Consider the following 25,955-nt stretch of genomic DNA (forward strand, 5'->3'; position numbering starts at 1 on the left):
TTTCAGCTTCAGCATCATTCCTTCCAAAGAACACTTATACTATATGCTGCTACTGCTAAGTCACTTCAGTCATGTCCGACTCTGTGTGACCCCATAGACGGCAGCCCATCAGGCTTCCCCGTCCCTAGGATTCTCCAGGCAAGAACACTGGAGTGGGTTGCCATTTCCTTCTCCAGTTCATGAAAGTGAAAAGTGAAAGTGAAGTCACTCAGTCCTGTCCGACTCCTAGCAACCCCATGGACTGCAGCCCACCAGGCCCCTCCATCCATGGGATTTTCCAGGCAAGAGTACTGGAGTGGGGTGCCATCGCCTTCTCCGTGTTATACTATATATGGTATACTTAAACAGCATATGAGAATATTTTATTTTAACAAATAATTTTTTATTTAGATTATAATGAAATGATAAAGAATAAAAATGATAGTAGTGCCTAAATATTACCATGAATTTATAAGGAGATATACACAGTAGAACTTCTGTTTTTTTCTTAAGTTAATGTAAATATTTGGGAGGAGTCCTTTACAAAAGCCCTTTGTTTTGTAACCAATCCATCTGGCTTAGTCAGAGCTCCATTATTTAACAAAGGAAACTGTCTTTCCTTTTGGCCCTTTCCCTAGTAAATAAACTATTTACCAGGAGTTGCTTTTACCTGGGGGAAATTTATGTCTACAGCCACTCCCTGTGAGGCAATGATGCTTAATCATAAAATATTTCACTCTTAAAAAGTACATATCAGTTCATATTGACCATTTTTTAAGTGGTCTGGTCTTCATAGAGAACTTCCTTTTACTTACATATTGAGGTTTTTTCTTTTTCTTTTTTTTTAAACCAATTCCAGAGAAAACCTGGGACTGTAACATCAGCTTTTGTACATACTGGAGGATAGGTTTAATTCTGCACTGCTGACTTTTCTGTCAATTAATTTACCTTACTTCAGAAGGAATGTGAATGTGTTTTAAAGCTGGTATTGTTACCAAGTGCGAGCTCACTCTGCTTGCCACAGGACAGGCCAATGAATCCGAGAGATGAGGTGTTGAGGCAAGGAAGAGACTAACTGGGGAGCTGGCAGACCAAGAAGATGGCAGGCTAGCTCCTCAAAATAACCATCTTGTAGGAGTCTGGATGCCAGCTTCTTTTGTAGAGTTAGAGGAAAATCAACGAGGAACTAAAGTCAAAAGGTAGACTAGAGGGGGAGAGGCAGTGGGGAAGTAAAGTGCAAGGGTCTTCAGTCTTGCAAAACATCTCCAAAGGAATGGTCAGCCTTTGGAAAGGGTGTGTTAACCTCTTCTATTTGCAGGTGGGTAGGGACAAATTATAAGTGCCAGAAGGCACTGACGACCCACTCCAGTACTCTTGCCTGGAAAATCCCATGGATGGAGGAGCCTGGTAGGCTGCAGTCCAGGGAGTCGCTAAGAGTCAGACACGACTGAGCGACTTCACTTTCACTTTTCACTTTCATGCATTGGAGAAGGAAATGGCAACCCACTCCAGTGTTCTTGCCTGGAGAATCCCAGGGACAGGTAGTCTGGTGGGCTGCCGTCTATGGGGTCGCACAGAGTTGGACACGACTGATGCGACTTAGCAGCAGCCGGGACAAATTATTTATCTGAGCTGAACAAAGGCAGTTTAGCTTACAGTCAAGCAGAAGGGCAGGGTCTTCTGAGGCAAGCTATTAAGTATGATTATAATCACGTCCCTTGTGACTCAGCAGGTAAAGAATCCCCTGCAATGTGGGAGATCTGGGTTTGGTCCCTGGGTTGGGAAGATCCCCTGAAGAAGGGAAAGGCTACCCACTCCAGTATTCTGGCCTGGAGAATATTTTTTCCAGGGCTTCCCTGATAGCTCAGTTGGTAAAGAATCCCCCTGCAATGCAGAAGACACCAGTTCGATTCCTGGGTTGGGAAGATCCGCTAGAGAAGGGATAGGTTACCCACTGCAATATTCTTGGGCTTTCCTTGTGGCTCAGCTGGTAAAGAATCTGCCTGCAATGCGGGAGACCTGGGTTCAATCCCTGGGTTGGGAAGATCCTCTGGAGAAGGGAAGGGCTACCCACTCCAGTATTCTGGCCTGGAGAATTCCAAAGGGGTCACAAAGAGTCGGACATGACTGAGCGACTTTCGTAATAACAAAAGCAATGAAAAACAAATCAAACATTTTCCAACATGGAGTCAGAATTGGCTTCCTCCCTGAAATAATATGGGGGGTTATAGGTATGGGACAGACTGTAGAATCTTTTCAGAGGGCCAAGTAATCTCTCTTTCAATTTATTCTTTCCTCTGACTGAGAGCCACTTTATTTTCACCTCTGTCCATGTCTCACTCAAGTTAGTGACTAGGATCTTGCTACTCAAAAGGACCTGCAGCATCCAGGTACAAATCTGAATCTCAGGTCCAATTTCCAGATTTACTGAGACAGAATCTGCTTTTTAACAAGATATCCAGGTTATTCATGTGCACATTAAACTTTGAAAAGCAGTGATCTAGGGGAAACTTGAAAATGCTTATTTTCTCCGTGTGTTTTAAAAGGCAGAATTTGGGCAGCGAGACGCATGTTGGTGAGTAAGTGGGTGTGTATGAGATTGGGCCAGTGAAGCTGGCGGCCTTGGCATGTGATATCAGGCTGGCTCTGTTGCTTGGTGGCTCTGTCTGTCAGCGAGTGCCATATTGTTGGACTTGGCCAGTCACGTGCTACTCTGTTCCGATTTCTGTTCCAGCTGCTTATGTGTGTGAAGGTGCTCAAGCAGGTGGGATATGAGCCTCTAACTCCAGCAATGGGACAAATATTTTGGGGCAGCAAGTGTGTCAGCTTCCTGGTCTGTTTTGTTATGCTCAGCACATTGTGAACATCTATGGGAAGCATAGGTTGTTCACAGGCTTAACTCCAAGACGGTTCAGAAATCCTTGGAACTGTGGTCCATGATAAAGTTTTACAGAATTACCAGAAGTGTAACAGGGTTGAGGAGTCTGGAAACATAGAGAAAGAAGTTTCATCTTCCTTTGACAGAGTTATCAAGGAGACCGCTTCAAGGAGTGCATTGTGCTATTGCTCTCATCACACATCCCTTTCACATGATCACTCTGAGTTCTATGGTACAATTCATTGGGAGAGAATCCAAGTACTATGGATTTTGTGACTCCATAGTAATTGTCTACCAGGAAGAGGGCATCCTAGGATTTTTTGCAGATCTTATTCCTCACCTCCTAGGTGACATCGTTTCTTTGTGGCTCTGTAACTCACTGGTCTACCTCATCAGTGTCCATGTGTTGGCCCGTGGAGTTTCCACTATGAATGAAATGAAGAGTTGGTTCCTAGTTGTCACATGATTTTTTGCCAGTATATTTACATATTCCTTTATGCTTGTCTCTAGTCTTATGACTGTCAACAGCTGTGGACTTGCTCATGGATGCCCTCCTTATCCCCTAAATATATACTTCTTATTTATATGGCTGGTACATGCTACAAAAAAGGGGATAAAGTAGCCAAGAAATAACGTGTCTTTTCCAGAAGTTCCCCTTTGGGAAGACTTATTGTTGTGATCCAAGAATGTTAATTTGAAGATGTAGGGCAAGGACAGTGACATTTCTATAGTCCCAGATGCACAGAAATACGGGACAGAGTGTTGATTTCTATAAAGTGTGGCATATTCTTTTAATAATCAATCTTGAGAAAATGAATAAAAATGGCAGACATTATGTCAACAAATAAACAAAAAAGCCAAAATAAAAAGTCCTCTCCTGAGTAAGAACCACAAATGAAGAAAAACCTTCAAAAATATGTACATAGAAGAGCCTATACATCATAATGGAAAGAGCAATAGAAAGGCATCCTGGATGACTTAACAGGGAATCCCAACTCTGAAAAGGAAGTGACATACTGTTAGAGAAATATTTGTAAGCAAATTGAAGGAAACATCATTTAAGGGGAACCCGACAGGCTACATTTGCCAAGTTGCTTGCAGGGAACTGGCAGTTCTTTCCATTTCTATAAACTGAAGGCTTCTTGGAATGTGAAATCAAGAATTATAAACTGGGCAGCAGCCAAGATGAGGTTTTTTGTTGTTGTTGGTTTTTTTTTCCCCCTGCTTGTTTGTTTATGGTTTTTGCTACAAAAAGAGTTGAACTGTTTTAAGTTCTCCCATTTTGTGCTAAGTCGCTTAGTCGTGTCTGACTCTTTGCGACCCTATGGACTGTAGCCCACCAGGCTCCCCTGTCCACGGGATTTTCCAGGCAGAATATTGGAGTGGGTTGCCATGCCCTCCTCCTGGGGGTCTTCCCAATCCAGGGATCAAACCCGTGTCTCTTATCAAACCTTGCATTGGCAGATGGGTTCTTTACCGCTAGCATCACCTGGGAAGCCAAAGTTCTCCCATTAGCCAGACCCAAAACATATTGACTGTGACAAGAGGTGAGGCAGACCAATCTTTAACTGTACAAGAAGACAGAGCAGTTTCTTAGGGAAGGCTTCAAGGTAGCCCAAACCCATCCTGCACTAGAAGTGTGTCATGCTGGGCCAGCTTCACAGAAGATTTTAAGTCTGGGAGGACTTTCCCTTTCCAATTCTGAATATTTCTTCAACTCTAAGAATCATGAAATTATGGAAATCTTTATGTGAATCCCTAGTTCATCATGCATAATAGAGACTGCCTGCATCTGACCTGTCTCATCATTCCCAAAGTTCTTTAAGGAAAAAATATTTTAAGATCTTCTTTTTGCCATTTCCCCTTGTTGAATATATTTAGGATCACAAATCTTTTTGTGTGTGTCTACTCCAATGAAATTATCACTTAGGATGACTTCATTTAGACTTTCTCTCAGAAAAAAGATAGTTTAATAAAGGAATTTTTGTACAATATTTTTCATCTTTTAGGTGGTTCTTTACCTTTTGACTTAATAATGCCAACAACTCTGTCTCTTTTTCAGGGGTCTGTTTTCAAATTTATGATTATCATAGGATCTTCCTCTTGCCTAAATAAAATATATATATAAATAATTCAGTTAATTGCTCACTTGTTTTTTCTACATGATGAAAAAAGTTTTTTGGTGTTTTATTTCCAATGTTTTGATCATGGCCCTCCCTCACCCCTTCTGCCCTCTTCATGGCCCCTTCGTGCAGAGGATCCCATGAAATTGATTGACTGTGCTAGATTCTCTGAGGTGATTTTAGTTTAGTTTATATTACCAAACCCTACATAATGTGTGCTATTCCTGTGACTGCTTCAACAAGGTCATACCTAAACTGGAGAGGAAGGCTTGCTTGCATCTTATGCTTCTTTTTCTTATATATTCCACTGACTTTTATATATTCCATGACGTTTCATTTTCCATATTGCTGCCTATTTTGATATTGACTTTGTGAGGAAATATGTGTGTAATCTTAATCAGTGATTAAGTGACTGAACTCCAGTGTCAGATTCTCTTGGTTTAAATTTTGACTTCCATGTGATCTAGGGAAATTTGTTCAACTTAAGGGCATCAGTTTTCTCATCTGAAAAATGATAATAGAACTTATAGAGTTATTGTGCAAATTAAATAAATGCCCATGAATGCATGCTCAGTCACTTCCATGAAATTCTCCAAGCAAGAATACTGGAGGAGGTTGCCATGCTCTCCCCCAGGGGATCTTCCTGACCCAGGGATTGAACCCACATCTCTTCCATCTCCTGCATTGGCAGGGGGATTCATTACCATTGAGCCATCTGAGAAAGTGTAAGTAGCTCAGTTGTGTCCAACTCTGTGATCCCATGGACTGTAGTCTGCAAGCCAACTGGGAAGCCCCAAATAACTTCCAGCAGGTAATAAATGCTCAACAAATGGAACTATTATTTGTACCAGAAATCAGAATTCTCCCACTGTTGTAATGTATGAAGGATTCCAACCAGTTTCCGTCTCAGTAAAAGAAACATGTTGTCCTTGCCACCTGCCTCCCTGGGAAGTGGTGTTTATCCCTGCAGCTTTCCAAATGTCTCCTTGTTTCACTGTCCCAGTTAGCTGAGCCAGCCCTTGGCTGGAACTTATATGCGATTCAGCTAGAGGCAGGTTCTGCCTCCTGCCCTTTTCTCCCCTTTTGTTACTGGCAGGTGCTTGATGACAAGTTACTCAGAGGCAGGGAGAGAAAAGAATGCTCCAAAGATGACCTGTAGCTCCTATCTCTTCCTGCTCCGTTTATGTCTGGGAGAAATATTTGCCCTTGGTTACGTGCTCTTTCCCGCTATGAGTCATGTCTCTTCCTTTCTCTCTTCATTCTCCACCCTTACCTTTTCCTATAATGGCAAAACGACTTCTCCAGCTGTGCAGCCAAGCCAAATGACAAACACGTCCAAGTGCAGGCGGATAGGTGTCTGTCCTATTTTTGGATAAATGTTGAAGTGGTGTCCTCTGATTTCTCTGACTGCTGCCTGGTCTTTGCCACAGATACACGGCAACAGTCAAAAGCACAGAGAGGTGAGGTGGGAGAGAGACAGATGGTCACAAGTTGTAGTACAGTTTTCATTTTAACTTTTGCCATTGTCTTTAGGGCACAGGGTTCTAGGAGAGCCCTCATGCCCCCTACCAGGGCCCTTTTCATTTAAGAAGACATAAGTAACTTTCCTTTATGGTCTTAACTGACTTCAACTCCTTCCACTCAGTTCAGTTTCCTTTGACCCAATTCCACTGACTAGGGGTTTGAACAGAGGTTCCCAGAAACAAATCTGTGAAGGGTGAAGATTGTGTCATTGGAACCTCCTGTTTCCCCTTTTCTGTCTTGATTTTCTCTTTGGTGGCGTGTCTTTTAATCAGTGTTGGATGCTCTCAAGTGTCACCCCACTCAAGGCCCTCCTGCTCAGGTCCCTAACATAGTTTTCAGCATTCTTTTTTTCAGATCATCCATTCACATTGAAGTAATGGATGTCTACTAATAGATTGAAATGTTACCTCACCCACAGCTACCTTTCATTTAAAAAAGCATCACAGTGTAAAGTTTCAGAGCTGGCAGTTCAGATATAGTTTGAAGAAAGAAGCTGAAGAGTAGGTACAAAAATGATTTAAAAATACAACAGGGTGCATTCTTTTGCTCATTTGGCTATTTGGGGGTTAACAGGGAAGAGAAATTGGGAAGATTAGATATGGAAGCCCAAACTATTTTTACTCCTAAGAAGTATAACCTGAATATTTAGTATATCCTTATCCTTTACTCCATCCTGCTTCAAATCCTTCTCTTGTCTTCTCTGTATACATATATACAGAAGGAAGGAATATACCAAATTCTGATCTATGATAAGTTGCACTAGTAGTCTTAATTTTTCATCACAGCACTACCTATTTTTTATCTTAAAGTAATATGTAACCATGTAAAAATTCTTTAAACTCATTATCGTAAGTAAACATTCAAAAATGATAAGATTGCAAGCTACAGAAACCAAGCTATTATTTATGTGATTTCTCCACTATGCTATTTATTTTGTCCTGGATTCAAATGAGACAGTGTATGAGACTGTGTTTTCTAAAATGTAAAATTCTATAAAAATAATATTTTAGTATTATAAATTTCAAAATGGGAAATAGGGTAGTAAAAGAAATAGCAACTTTCTAAAATGCCTGAGAGAATGGTTCCTAACCAGCTTCTATGTATTAATACTAGCATTTCCTACCCTGAAAGATGTGAAAATAAGTTTCAGAAAAGAGAATTGAGAGTAGACAGGCATTACCCTGAAGGATGAAATATACTTGATGCACTTTACATATATTTTAATTTTCTAACTTAATAACTTATGAGTGAGAAAAATGGTGAGAAGGAACATCTTATTAGGATCAGTACTTTTCAAACTCTTCACTCAAATGAAGAAAATTGTAATGTCAAAATGTGATTTTCACTCCAGCTCAGCAGTCATCCCAAATTTTCTTCAATTATATTTTCATGTAGCCATTCATTCAGAAAATATTGATTGAGCTTGTTAAGTGCTTGGCACCATTTTAGAATCCCAGAAAACAATAATGAAGTCACATTTTCGTTCTCAAAGAACCTAACCTGCAGTCTAATGGGGTTAGTTAGCAGGCATAGTTTTACCATGTGGCAAGTGATAATAGGGGTTCTTGCAAGATTTTATATGAAAACATAGAAGAGGCATTAATGTGAAGGAGTTTTGGAAACAGGAGGGGTTAGCACAGGCTGAGGGAGAGTGAGGCTGCCATGGAGACAGGGGAGGGCTGGGCACTTCAGTGAGTGTTCAGAAGAGAGTTGCTGAAGACCATGTGTGGATAGTGAAGGCCTTGTGAACACTGCTGAAGAGTTTGGATTTTATTATAAGGGCAATGACATTAATTGGTAATTTACACAGGGGAGGGGCATGGAGTCTTGATGAGATCACTTCTTTTTTGAAGGGGAACATGGATTGGAAAAGATCATATTGAAACTGGGAGTGAGACCAGTTAGGAGGCTATAGCAACTAGACAGGCAAAAAAAGATAGCAATGATCATGGTGGTATGACAGTAATGTTAGAAAAAAAAAATCTACAAATAAAATAAATTGTAATTAATTTAAAACATAGGGTAACATATTATTAGGGGGGAAACTTCACAATGATGGAGACAGAATTGTCATAAATCTAGGAATCCCTGTCATGAAAATCGAAGTCTCAGTCAACTTAACTGTGCATTAATTCCTGTATTTATAGCATGCCAGTCCTTTGTTAGAAAATTCATGAATTTAAAAATCGATTTAAAAAAATTCCTGGACTGAACAGCATGATTGCATATACATAGCCAATCTTCATTCTGTGGAAGTCACAGAAAACAAGAAGATGGGAAGCTCCTAAGAGATCCTTGAGTCCAATCCTCTCATTAAAAGTAGGAAACTGAGACCTTGAGATGAAACCATTTGCAGGAGCTGACATACCTCAGTAATGGCAGTGCTGAGATAGGCATCCAGATGCCTGACCTGGAGGGCAGGGCTCTTTTCACTTAAGTCCAACAATTTCCCAAGAAAATGATTTAAGTAAATTCATGGGATGTAGACAACTACTGAAAAGAGGGACTTCTAAATTCTCCACATCTTTAAAGAGCATTTTGCAAAGCCAAACACATACTTTATTATTGGAGGTAGGTCATTTTTCCAGATTAACTCACAACAAGAAAATCTATGCCAATATCAGCAGCTACTCTTCACATACTAACTTTCCAAAAATAATTTTGGACTCTGGTCTGGTACTAGTATCCAAATACATGTGATTTATATTGTTTTACTTTCTTATTTAAAAAATTGAAAACAGAAATATGAGTTTATTTAGGATTAGCAAGAGACTATTTCATGAAGAATATGAAGTATAGTTGGTTTAAGAACATGCTATTCTATCATATTCATCAAGTGATAGAAAAACTTATAGGGAACCTCTTAAGTGCTGGGAAAATTAAAAAAATTACCAATCATGTAATTTTTTACAAATATATTCCAGAATAAGCAATAACTCATGTATGTTTACCTATTACAAGTTTTTAATAAGGAAAAATTAGTTTGAAAAGGTTCTTTATTGATGAACTTGATATGTAATAAAAGCAATAAACACACTTTATAAGTTTTAAAAAGTTTATTATAGATACTGGGAAAGTCCCACCATCACCCACCTCTTCCCCACTCACAAATAAAAGAACCAACATATTTGTACATGAAACCTAGGTCCACTTGGTACAAAATTTCAGTCTCTGAAATAAAATAGTTAATGACAAATCTCAATAAAAAGTGATTTTGAAGATGATCAATGCTATTCAGAAATAAGAAAATCATATAGTCTACTTGTTACAAGTTGATAGGTTTTTTTTAATATGACTATGTATGTATATTTTGGCTTTAAAACTTGCCAATTTGAAAAAACTTGCTATTTGAAAAGATAGAAGCCATGATTTATTTAAATAGATATTTTATTAATCAAATACTTTTGCTCAAATGACATATCCAAATATGTTTTAAAAAATCTTAAATATAAGGTATAACTATAAAGTCATGAGACTGATTGACCTTTTTGACTAACATAGTAATATCCATATTGTCAAATGAGAAATAATGCTGTAATGATCATGAGAGTGTTTTCTAATGATGCTACAATGACCTAAGACAGTTTTGAAAAAATCTCTTTGTAGCTACCTTCAAAAGGATATAAGCTTCATAATTTAATCATTTATTTGCTTGGTTCCCCAGTAGAATTCCAGTTCAATCATCCTTTATATATTCACCAGTCTTAGAAACTTGGGAAAATAAAATTAATTGTCACTGAATGAGGAGTTGTCATCTATGAAACTATTTAAAGGAATGTTAATCTGAGTTCTGATAGTAATTCTGAAATTTGAGCATTGACACACTTTTAGGATGTGTAAATTATAGTTAACCACCCACATTATAGACATCTTTTATGTAGGCCTATTATTTTAGAATAGAGATTTTTAAAACAACAGTGACTCATAACACTGAAATAGGACTCTACAGTTCAAAAATAATAAGAATAATTTTATACTGTGCAGTAAGACTTATATTAGATAATATCTTGAAAGTTTGTAGCTATTACTTTTTAATTTATATATACATAGCTCAGTAGCACGGACCCAATAAGTTAACAACTTTGCTGAAGTTAATACATGAATTACTGTAGCTGAAATTGTACTTAAGTATCAGAAATAGCCATTATTGTAAAATGTTATTTAATAGCACCAATATTACTTGAAGGTAAAGAGAAACATTAATAAGAATGCAGAATACAGGATTAAGTTTTAACTACAAGACAGAAATAATCTCTTAGATGAGATATCAGTTAGGTTTGTATTAAGATCACAGCCAGATAAACATTAGCCATGAAACATTTCAGGATTTCACTTGGAAAAGTAAGAAAGAAAAGCCTTGTATATCTCTCTTTTACATTCAATTACCAAAGAAGATGCCTATGCTTATGTAATCTAGACAGTGCGATCTCACCAATGAAGTTCCTTATGGAAGATACATTTACTCCTTCTATATATTAGTACAACAAGATAACAAATATAAAGAGTGCTTTTAAAACAATCTGATTAGGGCAACATTTACAATAACTACAAAATATACAGTAGATTGAAACCTCTTGTTAAATATACCTGTAAGTTAACAATACCCTATTTAAAGGAACATGTTTTCATGAATCTATTTTCACATTTATTTGAGAGCCCCTATCATTACTTTTGTAGGATCTTTGTATTATCTTATCTCTAAGTATCCCCATGACTTCATCTGCAAAGGTTTTAAAAAGTATTATTTCCAGAGTAAAAAAATAGGAAATTCCATATTTTTATGAGCAGTTGTACACAAAACTATTGTAGTGTTTGAGAGAAATATCCCTTGATCATTACAGATTCATCATTATAAAATGCATACCTTTGTACTAAAGAAAAAACTGCCTGCCTTTAAAATTAATTGTTGCCTACTGAATAATTCTGATTATAAAGTTAGATATGAAATCCTTGGCTTTTAATTAGAAAAGCATTATTTGAAAAGATCTGCCAATAAACATTCTACATGTGGTTGCCCATCTTAATAGCTTTCTTAATTTGAACAGTTGGGGAATTAACAGAACAGTAGTGCTTTTATGTTATAAAAACAAGTATTACAGTATCCAGATCTCTGGACCTGGGGCCCAAGTATTCAATCGTGGCTCAGTTGCAGGCTGACAGAAGAGAAGCTGCGTCCTACACTCGTACACAATGGGGCAATGACAACATCTGTCACACTCTTCCATATTGTCTGCACTGAAGGCAGGACCATTAGGCAGGTCTTTACAAAAGGCACTATAATCCTGGAATGGAGGAAGAGAGATACATAAGGATTACTGGCGTTTCCAAATAAGGCTGCTGACTCTTGCACATACATGAAAAGATATAACAGTGGCCCAATTCACCTAAGCCAGGTTGAGCATTTGAAACAAATGAACAGTTACCTACATCGTGATAAGATACACAGAAAATATGTTTAAAAAATAAACAGGCATGTATGTGATCAACACCAATATTATTTCTATTGGTAGCAGGCAATTTAAAATAGTAAAGCAAAATTAACCAAAACAGTAAATTTATTTACTTGATCTCTGGCCCTAAATATTAACCTGCCTAAATCTTCTTATTTCTCTGAATTTCCACTTCCTGGTAGCTTTTCCTGTTGTCTTCCCTCCCCATTGGACCACGCTAGGTTGGATACTCCTTTTTTGTGTTTCTGAAGTACTGAAAAAAAATTTCTTAATTCTCAAATTTATCAAAAGATATCATAAATAGATGAGTATATCTCTCTTTCGTATTAGAATGTAAGCTTTTAAGCGAGGATATCCTTTACCCTTGGTAAACATTTTAACTGAAGTGAATTTAACATTCTTTTATGCTTTATATTATTAATTTTTCATAGTAATTACGCACACTGAAAAGAGTTGTGTAGTGTAGCTAAAAGAGCCCTGCAATTATGTCAGAATTCTTAGACAAGAAGAACTCAAATATCCTGAATTTATATTTTCTGTATGCCTTTTCTTAAAGTAACTTCATATTTTCATATTCCTCAGGTTGGTTAAGTTTTTCAGTAATCCTCTGCATAACGTTCTTTGTCATAGTAGTGCTTTTTGGGCACAAAAGTATTTGTGAACTCTCAGGCATTGCTGGAGGGCTTCAATAGAATTTTTATTATTACTTGGGTGGGCACAAAGAAGTAAGGTTGATTTTCTTGGTTTCTTATTAAACGGTGACTTAAATAAAGGTCTGTTGTATTTAGCCAAAAATGAAGAGGAGATCAGGCATTTGTCTGATTTTGAGATATTTTTAAACTATTGAATTATTCATATGGACTTTCTACAAAAATTATATTTATCTTGTGTTTTTTTCCCAAGTGCTAAAGATTTGAAGCATTTTTTTTTTAAAAAGAAAATTAATTACTAGGTGTTTTAGAGCTAAATGGTTGAATAGAAACCTGAATGATGGTAACTTTTGACTTCTTATCCCATTATGTTTCTCACTTGATGTGTGGCTTTGGGCAATTCCCTCCAAATTAATGTAAGAACAGGAAATCTTAGAAACCAGCTATCAGGCTTACCACTTACTATGCATCTCTGATATGTCCATATGATGCAGCCATTATGATGAATAATAAATAGAACTATTTTGAAGTCAGAATATATAATAAAAACAATTATGACAAAATAATCTCAAATTGACTTGTTTAGATTGGAAAGCTTCCTAACCAAATTCACTTCCCTCAGAATATAATGCATTTTCCATTCTTTCTTAGGCTGAGAAATTTTCTAACCTCTAGTGCCTTAGATCTCCATGTCCTAAGAGGGAATTAAGCACAGGACAAAAGTATAGTTGCCCACATTTGAGGACTCAGTTCATAGGATTTTAACTTCATTTTCTTCAAGTTGTTCTCTCACTTTGGATCAGAGGATCCAATGATTCTTTGACAGCAAACTTAAATTGTGTTCTAACATCCCAGCTGGTTCCCTTTCTGAAACTCCAGGCAATATGGAGTGACCCACAACTTCGTTCAGGCTCCGTGTCAGCCTTAACAGTGTCAGCCTCAGTGTCAGGCTCAGTCGTTTCTTAAACACATTTTATAATTAGCAAAATTATATATTCATCCATTGGACAATAAATCCATGAGAACTGGGACTTTTGTTTAGCTTTGTATTTATAGTGTCACACAGATTGCCTTGTCACAGCAGTTAGCTATATTAAAACCTTCTGGGAAATGAGACTGTTACTACTGCATTTCTATCAGTTAGATTATATATTTGAATTACATTCAAGTGAAAATAAAAGGCAGAGGGGTTCAAGTTACATTTCTTTGATATGATACACTTATGACTTGTGGTTGTCAAATGGCATACAGATTCAAACCAGTCTCTGATATGAACTCAAACCAATTCACCTGTTCCTAATGTCCCATACTTCTGGCCTAGGATCCAACATCATCAGACTGAGTTGTGAGTGCTTTGTTGTTGTTTGTTTAATCTAAAGTCAGATCCATTGTGACCATGGAGTGTGGTTCAAAGAGCTTATAACTGCATATTTTCATAGCCTTGACCACCAAAAAATAAGGTTTTAAAATAAGTTTGCTCTTCTATGAGACTTTTCCTTGATCTGGTCTTATCGTGTCATGGGAATGTAATCCATTAATAATAAACCTATTTTATCAAGGTATAAACTAACTTCTAAACATTTTTGTTTGAAGTCACTCCTCTACTTGCAATCACAGCTGCCTGATGACAGATGTATGACAGTTAAATATTAATGTGCCAACATGAAAGTAATTTGAAAAATAAGTTGAAGTTAAATAATACAATTTCTGTGGTTGGAAAAAAAGTGGTTTGATGATTCTCTGCTGGAAGCACCACACCAAAAATATCTCCCATTCTCAGGAGAGCCAGGTGGAGAGAAGCATCATTTGGTTAATTGTAGTTTTACTTACATCTCTCTACCATTTGGTAAATAAAAACCCTTTTGTTATCAATTATTCCACAAGTGCTTTAGGAAAGCCTAGCTTTTTTGACTGGCAGTCTGTATTTCCAAATAGTTCCATAGCCAGCATTTCATAATATACGATGTGGTCACTCAGTTTTTCACATTTTGGAAAGTGAGAAAATGGACATAGAGGTTACATAACTGGTTTTATTCAAAAGATGTGCTGATTTGTGCTAATATCTAAATATGACCTGATTGTAAATCTGGCCTTTGAGGATCTGTTCATGTAAAAAAGGCAAAGATTTTCATTCTTCTTGGTAGTTTTTTGACACTTTCAATATAGTTTGTTTACAGCTTTTAGTAATCAAATTACACTGATGTTTGTTATTTTTAATCTCATAAATTGTTAATTTTAATCTCATAATTTTTAATCTCATTAAGTTTAATCTCATAAATTTAGTGAACTTCAATTTATCCCTAAAAAGTCTTTTAAACTCTTTTCTTTCTACAAAGCCTTCCCTGTGTTTCCCTCCCCACAGATTTAGCTGTTTCCCTGAGCAGCCACCTCTGTACCTAGCCAGTTTCCCTGATATGCTGTGAGTAAGCTGAAGGCAGATCTTGCCTTAGTCATCTTGCCGTATTCATCCTGGGCCCAGTACCCAGCGCAAACTCAGTACTCAATAAATTTTCTTAGTTGAACTAACCAGCTACCTGACTAAAGAAATTAATTCAGATGGTAAAGGCAAATGGAGAACAATTTCATAACTTCTAACAATGAACACAACATGTATTAGGGTGTGGTATTACCATATAAAATGATTAAGAAAAAGATATGGCAGCATCAAGGGTTATGTATTTCTCCAAGACTGCCCTAAAAGACAAGATTCACAATTGTTGCCATACCAGGGATAATCTGAATGCTCTTCCTCTCAGAATAAAGTGGACATCTTTTAAAACAACAATAACACAATTTATAGGTCAAATATGACATTTCCTTTAAAAATTTTTAATGCTTAAAAATGTTCTCTGAAGCTTTATGATACATTTTTTGTGTGAAGAAAGTTACTCAAAACATCCTAAAATGTCCAATAGGTTTCTATATTTATTTTCCCTTTAATGCCCTAGATGCCACTTCTATTGGGGCTTCAGAGGTGAAAAAGTAACTTGGAAGCCTTCTCATTGTCATTATCTGTAGTTTGAATTTTCACTCATTTGTGCTGGGAGCCTGTACACCTTAATTGCACACACCTTGCATCTTCTCTGGTCTTATCCTTGCCATTTGCCAGTGGCAGGCTTGGAGCAACCCCTCCATAGCACTGCTTAACCAGGTCTGACATCCCTCTGCAATGATATTGTCGTTAGCATTCTGTTCAGAGATCACTTTTGTTTTACCCCAAACACAGGTGGTGACTGAATGAAAGGTGATAAAAGAAGTAAGAGCCTTGCCCAGAACCAGAGGCACAAGTCAAAACAGGGCCCTAGGAGAGCGCAGCCTGTGGCAGGAAGCATGGCCTCCAGATCTCCACCTCCACAATCAGCTGGGCCTTAGCACTGGAGGGAAAATCACACCCGAGGACAGAGGGACATACCTTCTTCTGTTTTTAAGTCCTAACCCTACCTACAAATCTAGCGAAGCACACTGCCTTTCAAGGTCTCCTAGTTCCTGCTACTAGGTTGGGAAATGATGCACATTCTTCTGCCCAGCTGGAAGAAGGGCAGAGCAGGGGGCAGGTGGCAAAGAACATTCCAACGTCTCAGAAAGCTGGCCCATCCCAGTGTGCCCCTTCTCACCAGATATGCAGACAGCTGAGGGTGGCAAAGAGAATTCCCGCAGCGAAAGCCAAGGGAATAGCCAGGAACACCGTCAGGAACTTGTAGATCACATATTTGCTCATTTCAAAGAGAGCGTGGCTGCAGATCCACACTTTGTCAAAGGAGTGCGTAGACACTGGCTCTGCAATCACATCCTCGAATCCCACCTGCGGAGACAAGACTCGGGGATCCTGAACTGTCATCCAACCTGCCTCACCAGGAACCAGGAGTACTCAAGAAAGAATTGACTGGGATGCCCCACCTTCTCTTAGGGTCACGGTGCGAGCACAAGAATTTGGTTAAAAATTCCTGGCTACGCAGGCGGCCCCGCGGCGAGATTCTGGTCCTGCGAGGCTGACCCAGTGGCAAGTGTGGGAGTTGGGGTCGGAGCAGGGTAGAGGAGGCACCCTCATCCCAGGCCTTGGCGGGGGTTCTGGGACGCCCTCAAACCCAGGGGAGGGCCCGCCCTGGGCTTCACCTTGAGATGCGAGTTGAGCCTGTGGGGATCTCGGTCGCTGCCTGGGTCCACGAACTTGGGGTCTGCGTAATCGACGCTGCTGTGGCGGCTGTAGGAGTCGTCGTCCATGAAGAGCTGGACATCCGCCTTCTCGGTCTCCAGCCCCATCGCGGCGCTTGGTGAGCGGTGGATGCAGCCGGGCTGGTGCGGCGCGGCTCCGGGCCCGCGCGGCTTCCCCTTCCCGTCGTGCCAGGCCCCGCCCCGCCTCGCCTCGCCCAGCGCGGCCCGGGCGGCGGCTGCTTCCCGCTGCTGGCTCCTGTTACCCGGCCCGCGCGACCCTAGTCCCGCCCCGCGGCCGGGCGAAGGGGCGGGGGCCGAACGCAGCCGGCTAGGTGGCTCCGGTCCCGCACACCCCGCCGCCTCTTCCTGGCTGGGTCCCAGTCCGGCCGCAGGCCAGGAGAGGTATTTGGGGGATGTCCCAATCAGGCAGATCCCGGCCTGCTCAGGTGGGCGAAGCGTCTGTCGGGGATGAGGACCCGAATTCCACCCACAGAGGGGCTGGAAGGATTTGGGGGTCACGTTGCACGACACTCAGAACTGGATGCCTAAGAGCCAGCATGTTGACAAGAAAATAGACACACTGGAGGGAGGCAGCTTGGTGGTTAAGAGCGTAGGGGTATCGAGTAGGAAGGTCTTTCTTAACTTGCACTCTGCCGTTTACCTGTGTGCTCTGGAGCAAGGTACCAAGCTTCTTGGACCTCAGCTGCCTCCTTGTAAAATGGGAGCGGGGTCAGGGCTGCCTGCTTCACAGCGTTGTTGCGTGAGAATGAAATGAGGCAACCCAAGTAAAACTCTTATGGGGTCCCTACACAGAGTCCACTTTCATTCAACATTGTTACTGCTGCACCATGAGATAAGAAGCCATAACACACCTGATTGCCAGGCGCTCCTGCAAGTGCCAGGGGACCTTGCAAGTGCTTCAGCTATTCAGTTATCCCAGGCCCCTAGAGTAGGTGAGTCTGCTGGAGGCCACATCTGAACATGGAATTGGGTACCTAAGCCTCCTGCCCCTACAGGTGTATACCTTCAGACCATGATGGGAGATCTGATTTCTCTCTCTCTCTCCCCCAATTATAACTTACTTTTCCTTTGGATCAGATCCTGTTGAAAGATTTCAGATTTCTCTAAGATGCACTCACATCTTCACTACCTTGTAGGAACCATGTAAACAAACCACTATCATAAAGCCACATTGCTATCATAAAGCCACATTGCAGTAGATGAACCAGCCTGTGAACTACTCACACAAATGCTTTTGGAAAGGAGGCACTTGCATGTTCATAAGGGATTTAAGATATGAGATGAGGAAAAGTACTTAATGAAAATTTGCCAAAAGCAAAATAATGGGTCCCAGACCTGAGGGGGTGCCTACAGCTTGCTCAGGGCGTAAGACTCAGTAGGCATCTGATAGGTATTGCTGAATACAGTGCATTTGGAACTCTCAGCACATATCAAATCCCCTTGTGTGAACTGAATTTGAAGAATTACTTCTGAAAGAAAAAGACTATTTTTTTAAACAAAATTTACAAAAAAACAGCAGAATCTATCTGCACTGGAAAAATACTCTGGAGCCAAAACTCAATAGTCTAATAGTTAAATAAAAAATTTACCTACAGGGCTTCCCTGGTGGCTCAGACAGTAAAGAATCTTCCCGTGATGCAGGAGACCCAGGTTTGATCCCTGGTCAGGAATATCTCCTTGTGAAGGGAATGGCTACCCACTGTAGTATTCTTGCCTGGAAAATCCCATGGACAAAGGAGCCTGGCGGGTTAAAGTCCATGGGGTTGCAAAAAGTCAGACCGGACTGAGCGACTAACACATATGGATGACAGTGCTGTTACACCGTAGAGTGTTGCATGCTTGAATCTCCTGCAGTCTGTGCCCCTTCTCTCCCAGAGGTAGTTCTGCTTGCCCATCCCCTTATTTTTTACTTTCTTTCCCAATTTTATCGATGTTCAATTAATTCCAGAATGATAGCTTAGACATTCTACTTATTGGGTTTTCTATATTTCTCGACCTCCTCCATTCACCAAAGCAGACTTGACTCTGAGAGTTGGGATTTTTCTCGAATTGTTGCTGAACAACTGTTAATCGAAGTGAATAGAAAACGTTATAGAAAATGTTAATCCTTAAGGAAATCCATTATATCAATTACCAGGAAAAAGAAGAGCTTACAGTGCCATAACGTTTTGTACAGATTTATTTCCCTCAAACTTAAAATTCCAGATTTCAAGATGTTTCATCCAAAGAAAAAAGTCACTCCCATCATGCTAGAGTGGGCTTAGGCAGAGGCTGGACATCTTGCATTAAGACTTCTTTCCTTATCCTTCCTTGTCCTCTGGTCACATTTACATGTCCAGTGGAGTTAATAAGACATTTTGCAATAGTTATCACAATTGATTCTTTTTTTTTTTTTTTTTCAGGTGGCAGGGATAGGAGGCCAAAAGGAAGGTGAAATTAACGTGGTTTTACTGGAATAGCTTAGGTTATAGATTCACTTGTAAAATGATAGGTATCTATGAAGAACTGTCTCTAAAACTTAAGCTAAACGAAAACCCATCTAGATTCATCTAGATATGTTGTATTTAATGTGGAATTTAAAAGAGAGAAATTCATTTGTCTATTTGTTTACAAATATTTGCTGAGCACCTCCCCCATGATTTGGATCTGTTCAAAGTTATTATTTTTTAATTGAAGTATATTTGATTTACAGTTTCATGTTGGTTTTAGATGTACAGCACAGTGATTCAAATGCTTTTTCATATTTTTTCCCCCTCATAGGTTATTGCAGAATATTGAGTGCAGCTCCCTGTGCTATGCAGTAGACCCTGTGGGTTATCTGTTTCATGTATGGCAGTGTGTATATGCTAAGCCCATTCTCCTAGTTTATCTTTCCCTCACCCCTTCCTCTTTGGTAACCAAAAATTTGTTTTCTATGGAAGGTCTGTTTCTGTTTTGTATTTATTTCAGTTCATTTGTCCTTTTATTTCAGATTCCACACGTAAGTGATATCATATATTTGTCTTTATCTGACACAGGATGATAATTTTTAGGTCCATCCATGTTGCTGCAAATGACATTATTTCATTCTTTTTCAAGGCTGAATAATACTCCATTATATATATATATATATATATATATATATATATATATATATATATCTCACATGTCACATCTTTTTAATATATCATCAGATCAGATCAGATCAGATCAGTTGCTCAGTCGTGTCCGACTCTTTGCGACCCCATGAATCGCAGGACACCAGGCCTCCCTGTCCATCACCAGCTCCCGGAGTTCACTGACACTCACGCCCATTGAGTCAGTGATGCCATCCAGCCATCTTATCCTCTGTCATCCCCTTCTCCTCTTGCCCTCAATCCCTCCCAGCATCAGAGTCTTTTCCAATGAGTCAACTCTTCGCATGAGGTGGCCAAAGTACTGGAGTTTCAGCTTTAGCATCATTCCTTCCAAAGAAATCCCAGGGCTGATCTCCTTCAGAATGGACTGATTGGATCTCCTTGCAGTCCAAGGGACTCTCAAGAGTCTTCTCCAACACCACAGTTCAAAAGCATCAATTCTTTGCGCTCAGCCTTCTTCACAGTCCAACTCTCACATCCATACATGACCATAGGAAAAACCATAGCCTTGACTAGACGGACCTTTGTTGGCAAAGTAATGTCTCTGTTTTTGAATATGCTATCTAGGTTGGTCATAACTTTCCTTCCAGGGAGTAAGCATTAATTTCATGGCTGCAGTCACCATCTGTAGTGATTTTGGAGCCCCAAAAAGTAAAGTCTGACACTGTTTCCACTGTTTCCCCATCTATTTCCCATGAGGTGGTGGGACCGGATGCCATGATCTTCGTTTTCTGAATGTTGAGCTTTAAGCCAACTTTTTCACTCTCCTCTTTCACTTTCATCAAGAGGCTTTTGAGTTCTTCTTCACTTTCTGCCATAAGGGTGGTGTCATCTGCATATCTGAGGTTATTGATATTTCTCCCACCAATCTTGATTCCAGCTTGTGTTTCTTCCAGTCCAGCATTTCTCATGATGTGCTCTGCATATAAGTTAAATAAACAGCGTGACAATATACAGCCTTGACGTACTCCTTTTCCTATTTGGAACCAGTCTGTTGTTCCATGTCCAGTTCTAACTGTTGCTTCCTGACCTGCATACAAATTTCTCAAGAGGCAGGTTAGGTGGTCTGGTATTCCCATCTGTTTCAGAATTTTCCACAGTTGATTGTGATCCACACAGTCAAAGGCTTTGGCATAGTCAATAAAGCAGAAATAGATGTTTTTCTGGAACTCTCTTGCTTTTTCCATGATCCAGTGGATGTTGGCAAGTTGATCTCTGGTTCCTCTGCCTTTTCTAAAACCAGCTTGAACATCTGGAAGTTCACAGTTCACATATTGCTGAAGCCTGGCTTGGAGAATTTTGAGCATGACTTTACTAGCGTGTGAGATGAGTGCAATTGTGCAGTAGTTTGAGCATTCTTTGGCATTGCCTTTCTTTGGGATTGGAATGAAAACTGACCTTTTCCAGTCCTGTGGCCACTGCTGAGTTTTCCAAATGTGCTGCCATATTGAGTGCAGCACTTTCACAGCATCATCTTTCAGGATTTGGAATAGTTCAACTGAGATTTATCACCTCCACTAGCTTTGTTCGTAGTGATGCTTTCTAAGGCCCACTTGACTTCACATTCCAGGATGTCTATTAAATAAATATAATATAAATATATTAAAAATATATTATATATATATATTATATATCTCACATCTTTTTAATCCATACGTCTGTCAGTGGACATTTAGGTTGCCTCCATGTCTTGGCTATTGTAAATAGTTCTGCAATTAAGGTTCTTATTTTGATGAAATTCTTGTCCATTTCACCATTTTAATACATAACATTTTTTGAGAGGAGCTATAAAAGTGATTTTGTTTATCCTTTTAGTAAATGCTTACATGTTAGCTACTGGTGTTCTCAAGAAGTTTAAACCAGAGTGATTACCACAGCAAATAGTATCCTGTTTTCCTCTAACTGGGAGATCTACCAGGAAAGAGATACCACAGCAAATAGTATCCTGTTTCCTCTAACTGGGACTTCTACCCGGAAAGAGAGGAGGTGGGTAGGGGCTAAATGGCTGAGCACACTCTTGGATCTCCCAAACTCAGAATTACTTTCCAATAAATTCTCTTTAATTTTTAAAAATCGCCCTATAACCCAAGGAACTAAAAATTTTTATACCGAATCCCATATCAGTACATTTATTTTGTGTTCTCTCAAAGGCGACATGACAAGAGGGCTGATTTTCCAGTGGCTGTGGATACATTTGAAGACTAACAACTTGACAACAGATTAGTATTTATGGGTAGCATAGTTATAATCATTTTTTCACCTTCCTCAGAATAGTGTCTAAGAAAGAAGGTTATTTTTCTAGTTCCTTGAAAATTGTATGTGAATACTTTTATAAATAAAAACATATATATTTTTCTCTAGTTTTTTCATTTTTTCCAGATCACTTTATGTGTCTTTTTCCCCCTCTGTATAGCTTACATGTGGCTATAGACAAGGTTTGTTCAAATGACCTTTGTGCAAATTGGTATTTAATGAAAATAATGACTTCTTGATTTCACTATTATCACTTAATAATATTTAAAGCATTTGGATTAGGCAAGGCTTCTTAATCTTGACACTATTTATATTTTGGACCAGATTATTGTTTGTTGTGGAGGGCTGTCCTGTGCACTGCAGATTATTTATCAGCGTCCTTGACCTCTACCCACTAGATGCCAGTGGTGCTTCCCAGTCATGCCAAATGTCCTCTGGGGACAAAATCACCTTTCCCCTCCTTTACTGGGCTGAGAACCATTGTATAAGATATTGCTGAAACAGTTCTTCATGTGAATGGGAAAAATTAAGCTCCAGCTGTTCATTTACAAATCCATGCTTAAATCTCAGAATTGTAATACCAATTTTTCAGAAACTCCCAAGGATTTTTAAAATTAAGCTTAAGGACATGTATTTGCCCTGTACAATTTTCAGAACTCATTGTCAATAATTAAATTACAGATTTTCAGTATAATGTTGGTCTTCTTTGAAGGATGTACATATATCTCATTAAAAGAACAAAAAGAAGCAACTGCTAGGCCCTATACACCTTGCAGCCTCCTACAGTTTCCTTACAAAAGCCAGGACTGTTTGAATGATTATAGCTGGAAAAATGAGAATTGGAGACTTCTTGATTCCATGTTAAGACTAAATTTTAATAATTTTTTACATTCTTCAGCAAGTGAATAACGTTTGCAAGTTTTAGGTGACCTTAACTAAAAGTCCATGGATTTGTTAGTGAAAGAGCTAGGTGGTTGTTTACCAAGTTCTTTAAGCATCCCTTCCCAGGTTTGCTTGCTGGCAACAAGGCAAAGTTTGAGAAATTTGGAAAGACCTGTAATATTTTTCCCTAGCCATTCTCTTTGTGCATAGTGGGATTTGTACAAACTTCCTTGCATAACTTCCTGCCCCTACTCCATCTTTATTCATGTATCTTTTTATCTTCTCCCCTCTCCATCCTTACCCTCCAATCATCCCCTCCCCAATACATAGGACAGCCTCCCGACAAAAAAGTTTAAAGAAATAGATTTTTTAAATGTCTATTATTAAAATTATTCAGTAATCAACTTTAGTGGACTGAAGCTAGAGAGTTGTATAGCATTTAATGAAAGCTTGTTCATTTTTTTTCTTACCTATCACTTGTTTCTTCGTTCACATTTTGGGTAAAATTAGTCTTGTACCAGTGAATTGGGAAATTTTTAGTTTAATATTAAGACACAGTATCTTGTTTGTAATTGATGCCAGCTTAATCTTCTGGCTGTTTCAAATAGTACCTCCTCTGGCCCAGAACATCTTTTCATACACAAGAATTTCCAGAATTAACTTTCGTTTGGGAATACTTAGTTATCAGAAATAAATAAATGAAAAAGAAGGTATACCCTTGAAAAGTCTGTATTCATGATTAGAGCTGATAGGATAGGTCATTCCATTCTCATTAAAAACAATGCATGAGAATTAATTTTAGATTTATTTTATCCTGTTTTCCATAAGTAAAGGATGTTCCTGTTTAAACTTTTGAGTACCCCATTGATTTCTGAAATACCGTATTGTATAAATATGACATTTCCCGAGGACTTTGATATTTTATCTTTCCAGAACATGAAATAGGCACTAAGTGCTGGTGAACACTAACTTTCAAATTAAACTCTTATTAAGTACAATTTCCCCTACATTCAAATGGAACATATTTCTGCAAAGCTGCAGAGTTAAATGCTTTTCAAATACCAACTGAAATGTGCACAATAAAATTACTAGCTACAAAAGATGTAGAGGTTGTTTTCTTAATTTAGGGTTTCATTTTGGACAAAAAATATTATAGCTCAATTTGAAGCCTTTGTTTTCCCTAGTAAATCTTTTTTTGCGAATGTTATTCTACTTTCTTTTAGAATAAATGCCAATTTTTAAAAATAGCACAGTTAATTTACAATGGTCAAGAGAAAAAAGTATGGGAAGTTTTTTGTTTGCTTGTTTTGTCTGTTAGTTTTTGTATTTTATAAATTTTAATCTTATTGTATATTTCCATTAGAAAAATAAAGACAAAAATACAGAATTCCTTCCACCTGGTTCTTGTAAATTACTGTTTTGGTGTCTGTTAGGTGACCTTTAATGCTTGAGAGAGTCATCTGGGACTCAAGAGTAAAGGGAATCTAACTGCATGGAGCAGATGGAAGACTGGGAGGTTGCCAAGGGCCTGGGCAGAAGAATTTTTAGATTATATTTTCCTATCAATAAATATCTGGGAAGAATTTTGTTTCCAGAAGATTTACTAAAAGTATATCTATTTTTGTTTTTTGATTACATGAAACTGTAAGGCAGATTTCTGTACTACATAAGGACATGAAATAAGTCAATTTAGGTGTCTGTATCCATTCTTTTTGGGACACTGAAGGCTGAAGGTCAGTTAGGCCCTCACTGCCTGCCAACTGCTAATTAACTTGTAAGTTCCTTATTTATAATAATGAGAGGATTGAATCCAAAAGTAGATATTTAAGTTACTCTATTAAATACATTACCAATGGGACTATTGACATTCTTGTGTGTCTGAATAAGATAATTTTTCTCTCCTTAAATAATTATTAAATGTATTATTTCAAAAGCAACTTTAGTAAATGCTTGCATTTTCTTTAAAAACAGATAGCAACCCTTTGAAACTTCTGAACTTTCTCATCACGCTAACCTCAAAAGAAAAAACAAACTTCATTGAAATCTGCACAGTTTCCTATAACATCTGTGTTTATGTCGCCGTCTGACTTTGGGATATGATAACAATTATTTACCAGATAGGTAGAATGGCTATTTTCCCTTTAATAATAGTAAATGAATATCAAATCCTGCTTGTCACTTATTATCAGTTTATATATATTCATATAATTACACACTTTACTACTAATAAGTATGCTTTTTCCTTTTTAAAATATATTATGGTCTTTGGAAGCTCTTGGATAAACAAGTCACTGAAAATAAACTTATGTAGTAAAACACTGTGGTCCTGAAAAACTGCACACTACTTTATTTGGAAATAGTAGAATTTGCAGAATGTTGCTGTAAAGGGCATGCTACTCAAATTACTTGGTTCTAAAGACTCTTACTATGAAAGCAAAGTATTTTCTGAAGGAGTAGAGCACAAATAGCTAAATGTTTGAGCCAAAAACTAGAGTTATTATTTTAACATCTTGGAAAAGCATATCCAATTTCACCATGTATGTATTGCAAGTCTTTTTCATTAAAAAGGTAGCATAATAGAGTAAACAAGAGGTAACAATTGTTAGGCTTAAATTAGGATGCTGATAGTCTATCAGTGCTAGACTGTCCTTTAGAAAAACAGATTAAAATGCAGTTAAATTTTTAGGATGCTGATAATCTTATCAGTGTTAGACTGTCCTTTAGAAAAAAGATTAAAAATCAGTTAAATTTTTTTTAAGTGTAAGGAAATGTTTGGGGATATTAAAAGCTACTTTAGAGCCCACACTCCTGCAATGTATCTTATTTTCTCTAAAAATTTCTTTAGTGTTTTCTTGTTTTTGTTTTTTGTTTTTTTTTCCTGCCATAGGTAGTGCCGCTATGACAACTATTTTCCCTTTTCTCTCCCT

General features: G+C 38.4%; 1 protein-coding gene and 1 pseudogene across 2 annotated transcripts; one reads left to right on the plus strand and one right to left on the minus strand.

Annotated features, from left to right (window-relative positions):
* The first annotated feature begins 2,719 nt into the window (after positions 1-2,719).
* Positions 2,720-3,555, plus strand: LOC129658554 (mitochondrial carrier homolog 2-like; annotated as a pseudogene).
* A 5,986-nt stretch (positions 3,556-9,541) lies between these two features.
* Positions 9,542-17,023, minus strand: CAV2 (caveolin 2). Of its 2 annotated transcripts, XM_055590313.1 has the most exons (3): positions 16,718-16,996; positions 16,219-16,406; positions 9,542-11,786 (listed from the first exon to the last, which is right to left on the minus strand). In XM_055590313.1, exons 1-3 carry the CDS (start codon positions 16,862-16,864, stop codon positions 11,636-11,638), a joined length of 486 nt encoding a protein of 161 aa, XP_055446288.1. In that variant the 5' UTR covers positions 16,865-16,996; the 3' UTR covers positions 9,542-11,635. The 2 variants fall into 2 exon arrangements, with proteins under 2 accessions (XP_055446288.1, XP_055446289.1); XM_055590314.1 differs by lacking the exon at positions 16,219-16,406 and having other exon boundaries at positions 16,718-17,023.
* Between the last annotated feature and the right edge of the window lie 8,932 nt (positions 17,024-25,955).

Source organism: Bubalus kerabau, chromosome 8 (genome assembly GCF_029407905.1).
Source record: "Bubalus kerabau isolate K-KA32 ecotype Philippines breed swamp buffalo chromosome 8, PCC_UOA_SB_1v2, whole genome shotgun sequence".
Lineage (NCBI taxonomy): Eukaryota > Metazoa > Chordata > Mammalia > Artiodactyla > Bovidae > Bubalus > Bubalus kerabau.

Bases quoted from the DNA above. Each gene is read 5' to 3' on its own strand.
- CAV2 (XM_055590313.1), bottom strand. From the start codon at position 16,864: ATGGGGCTGGAGACCGAGAAGGCGGATGTCCAGCTCTTCATGGACGAC. The intron at 16,407-16,717 runs GTGAAGCCCAGG...TTGTCTCCGCAG, and splicing joins GGCTCAACTCGCATCTCAAG to GTGGGATTCGAGGATGTGAT. The intron at 11,787-16,218 runs GTGAGAAGGGGC...CCTCCATTCCAG, and splicing joins CTCAGCTGTCTGCATATCTG to GATTATAGTGCCTTTTGTAA.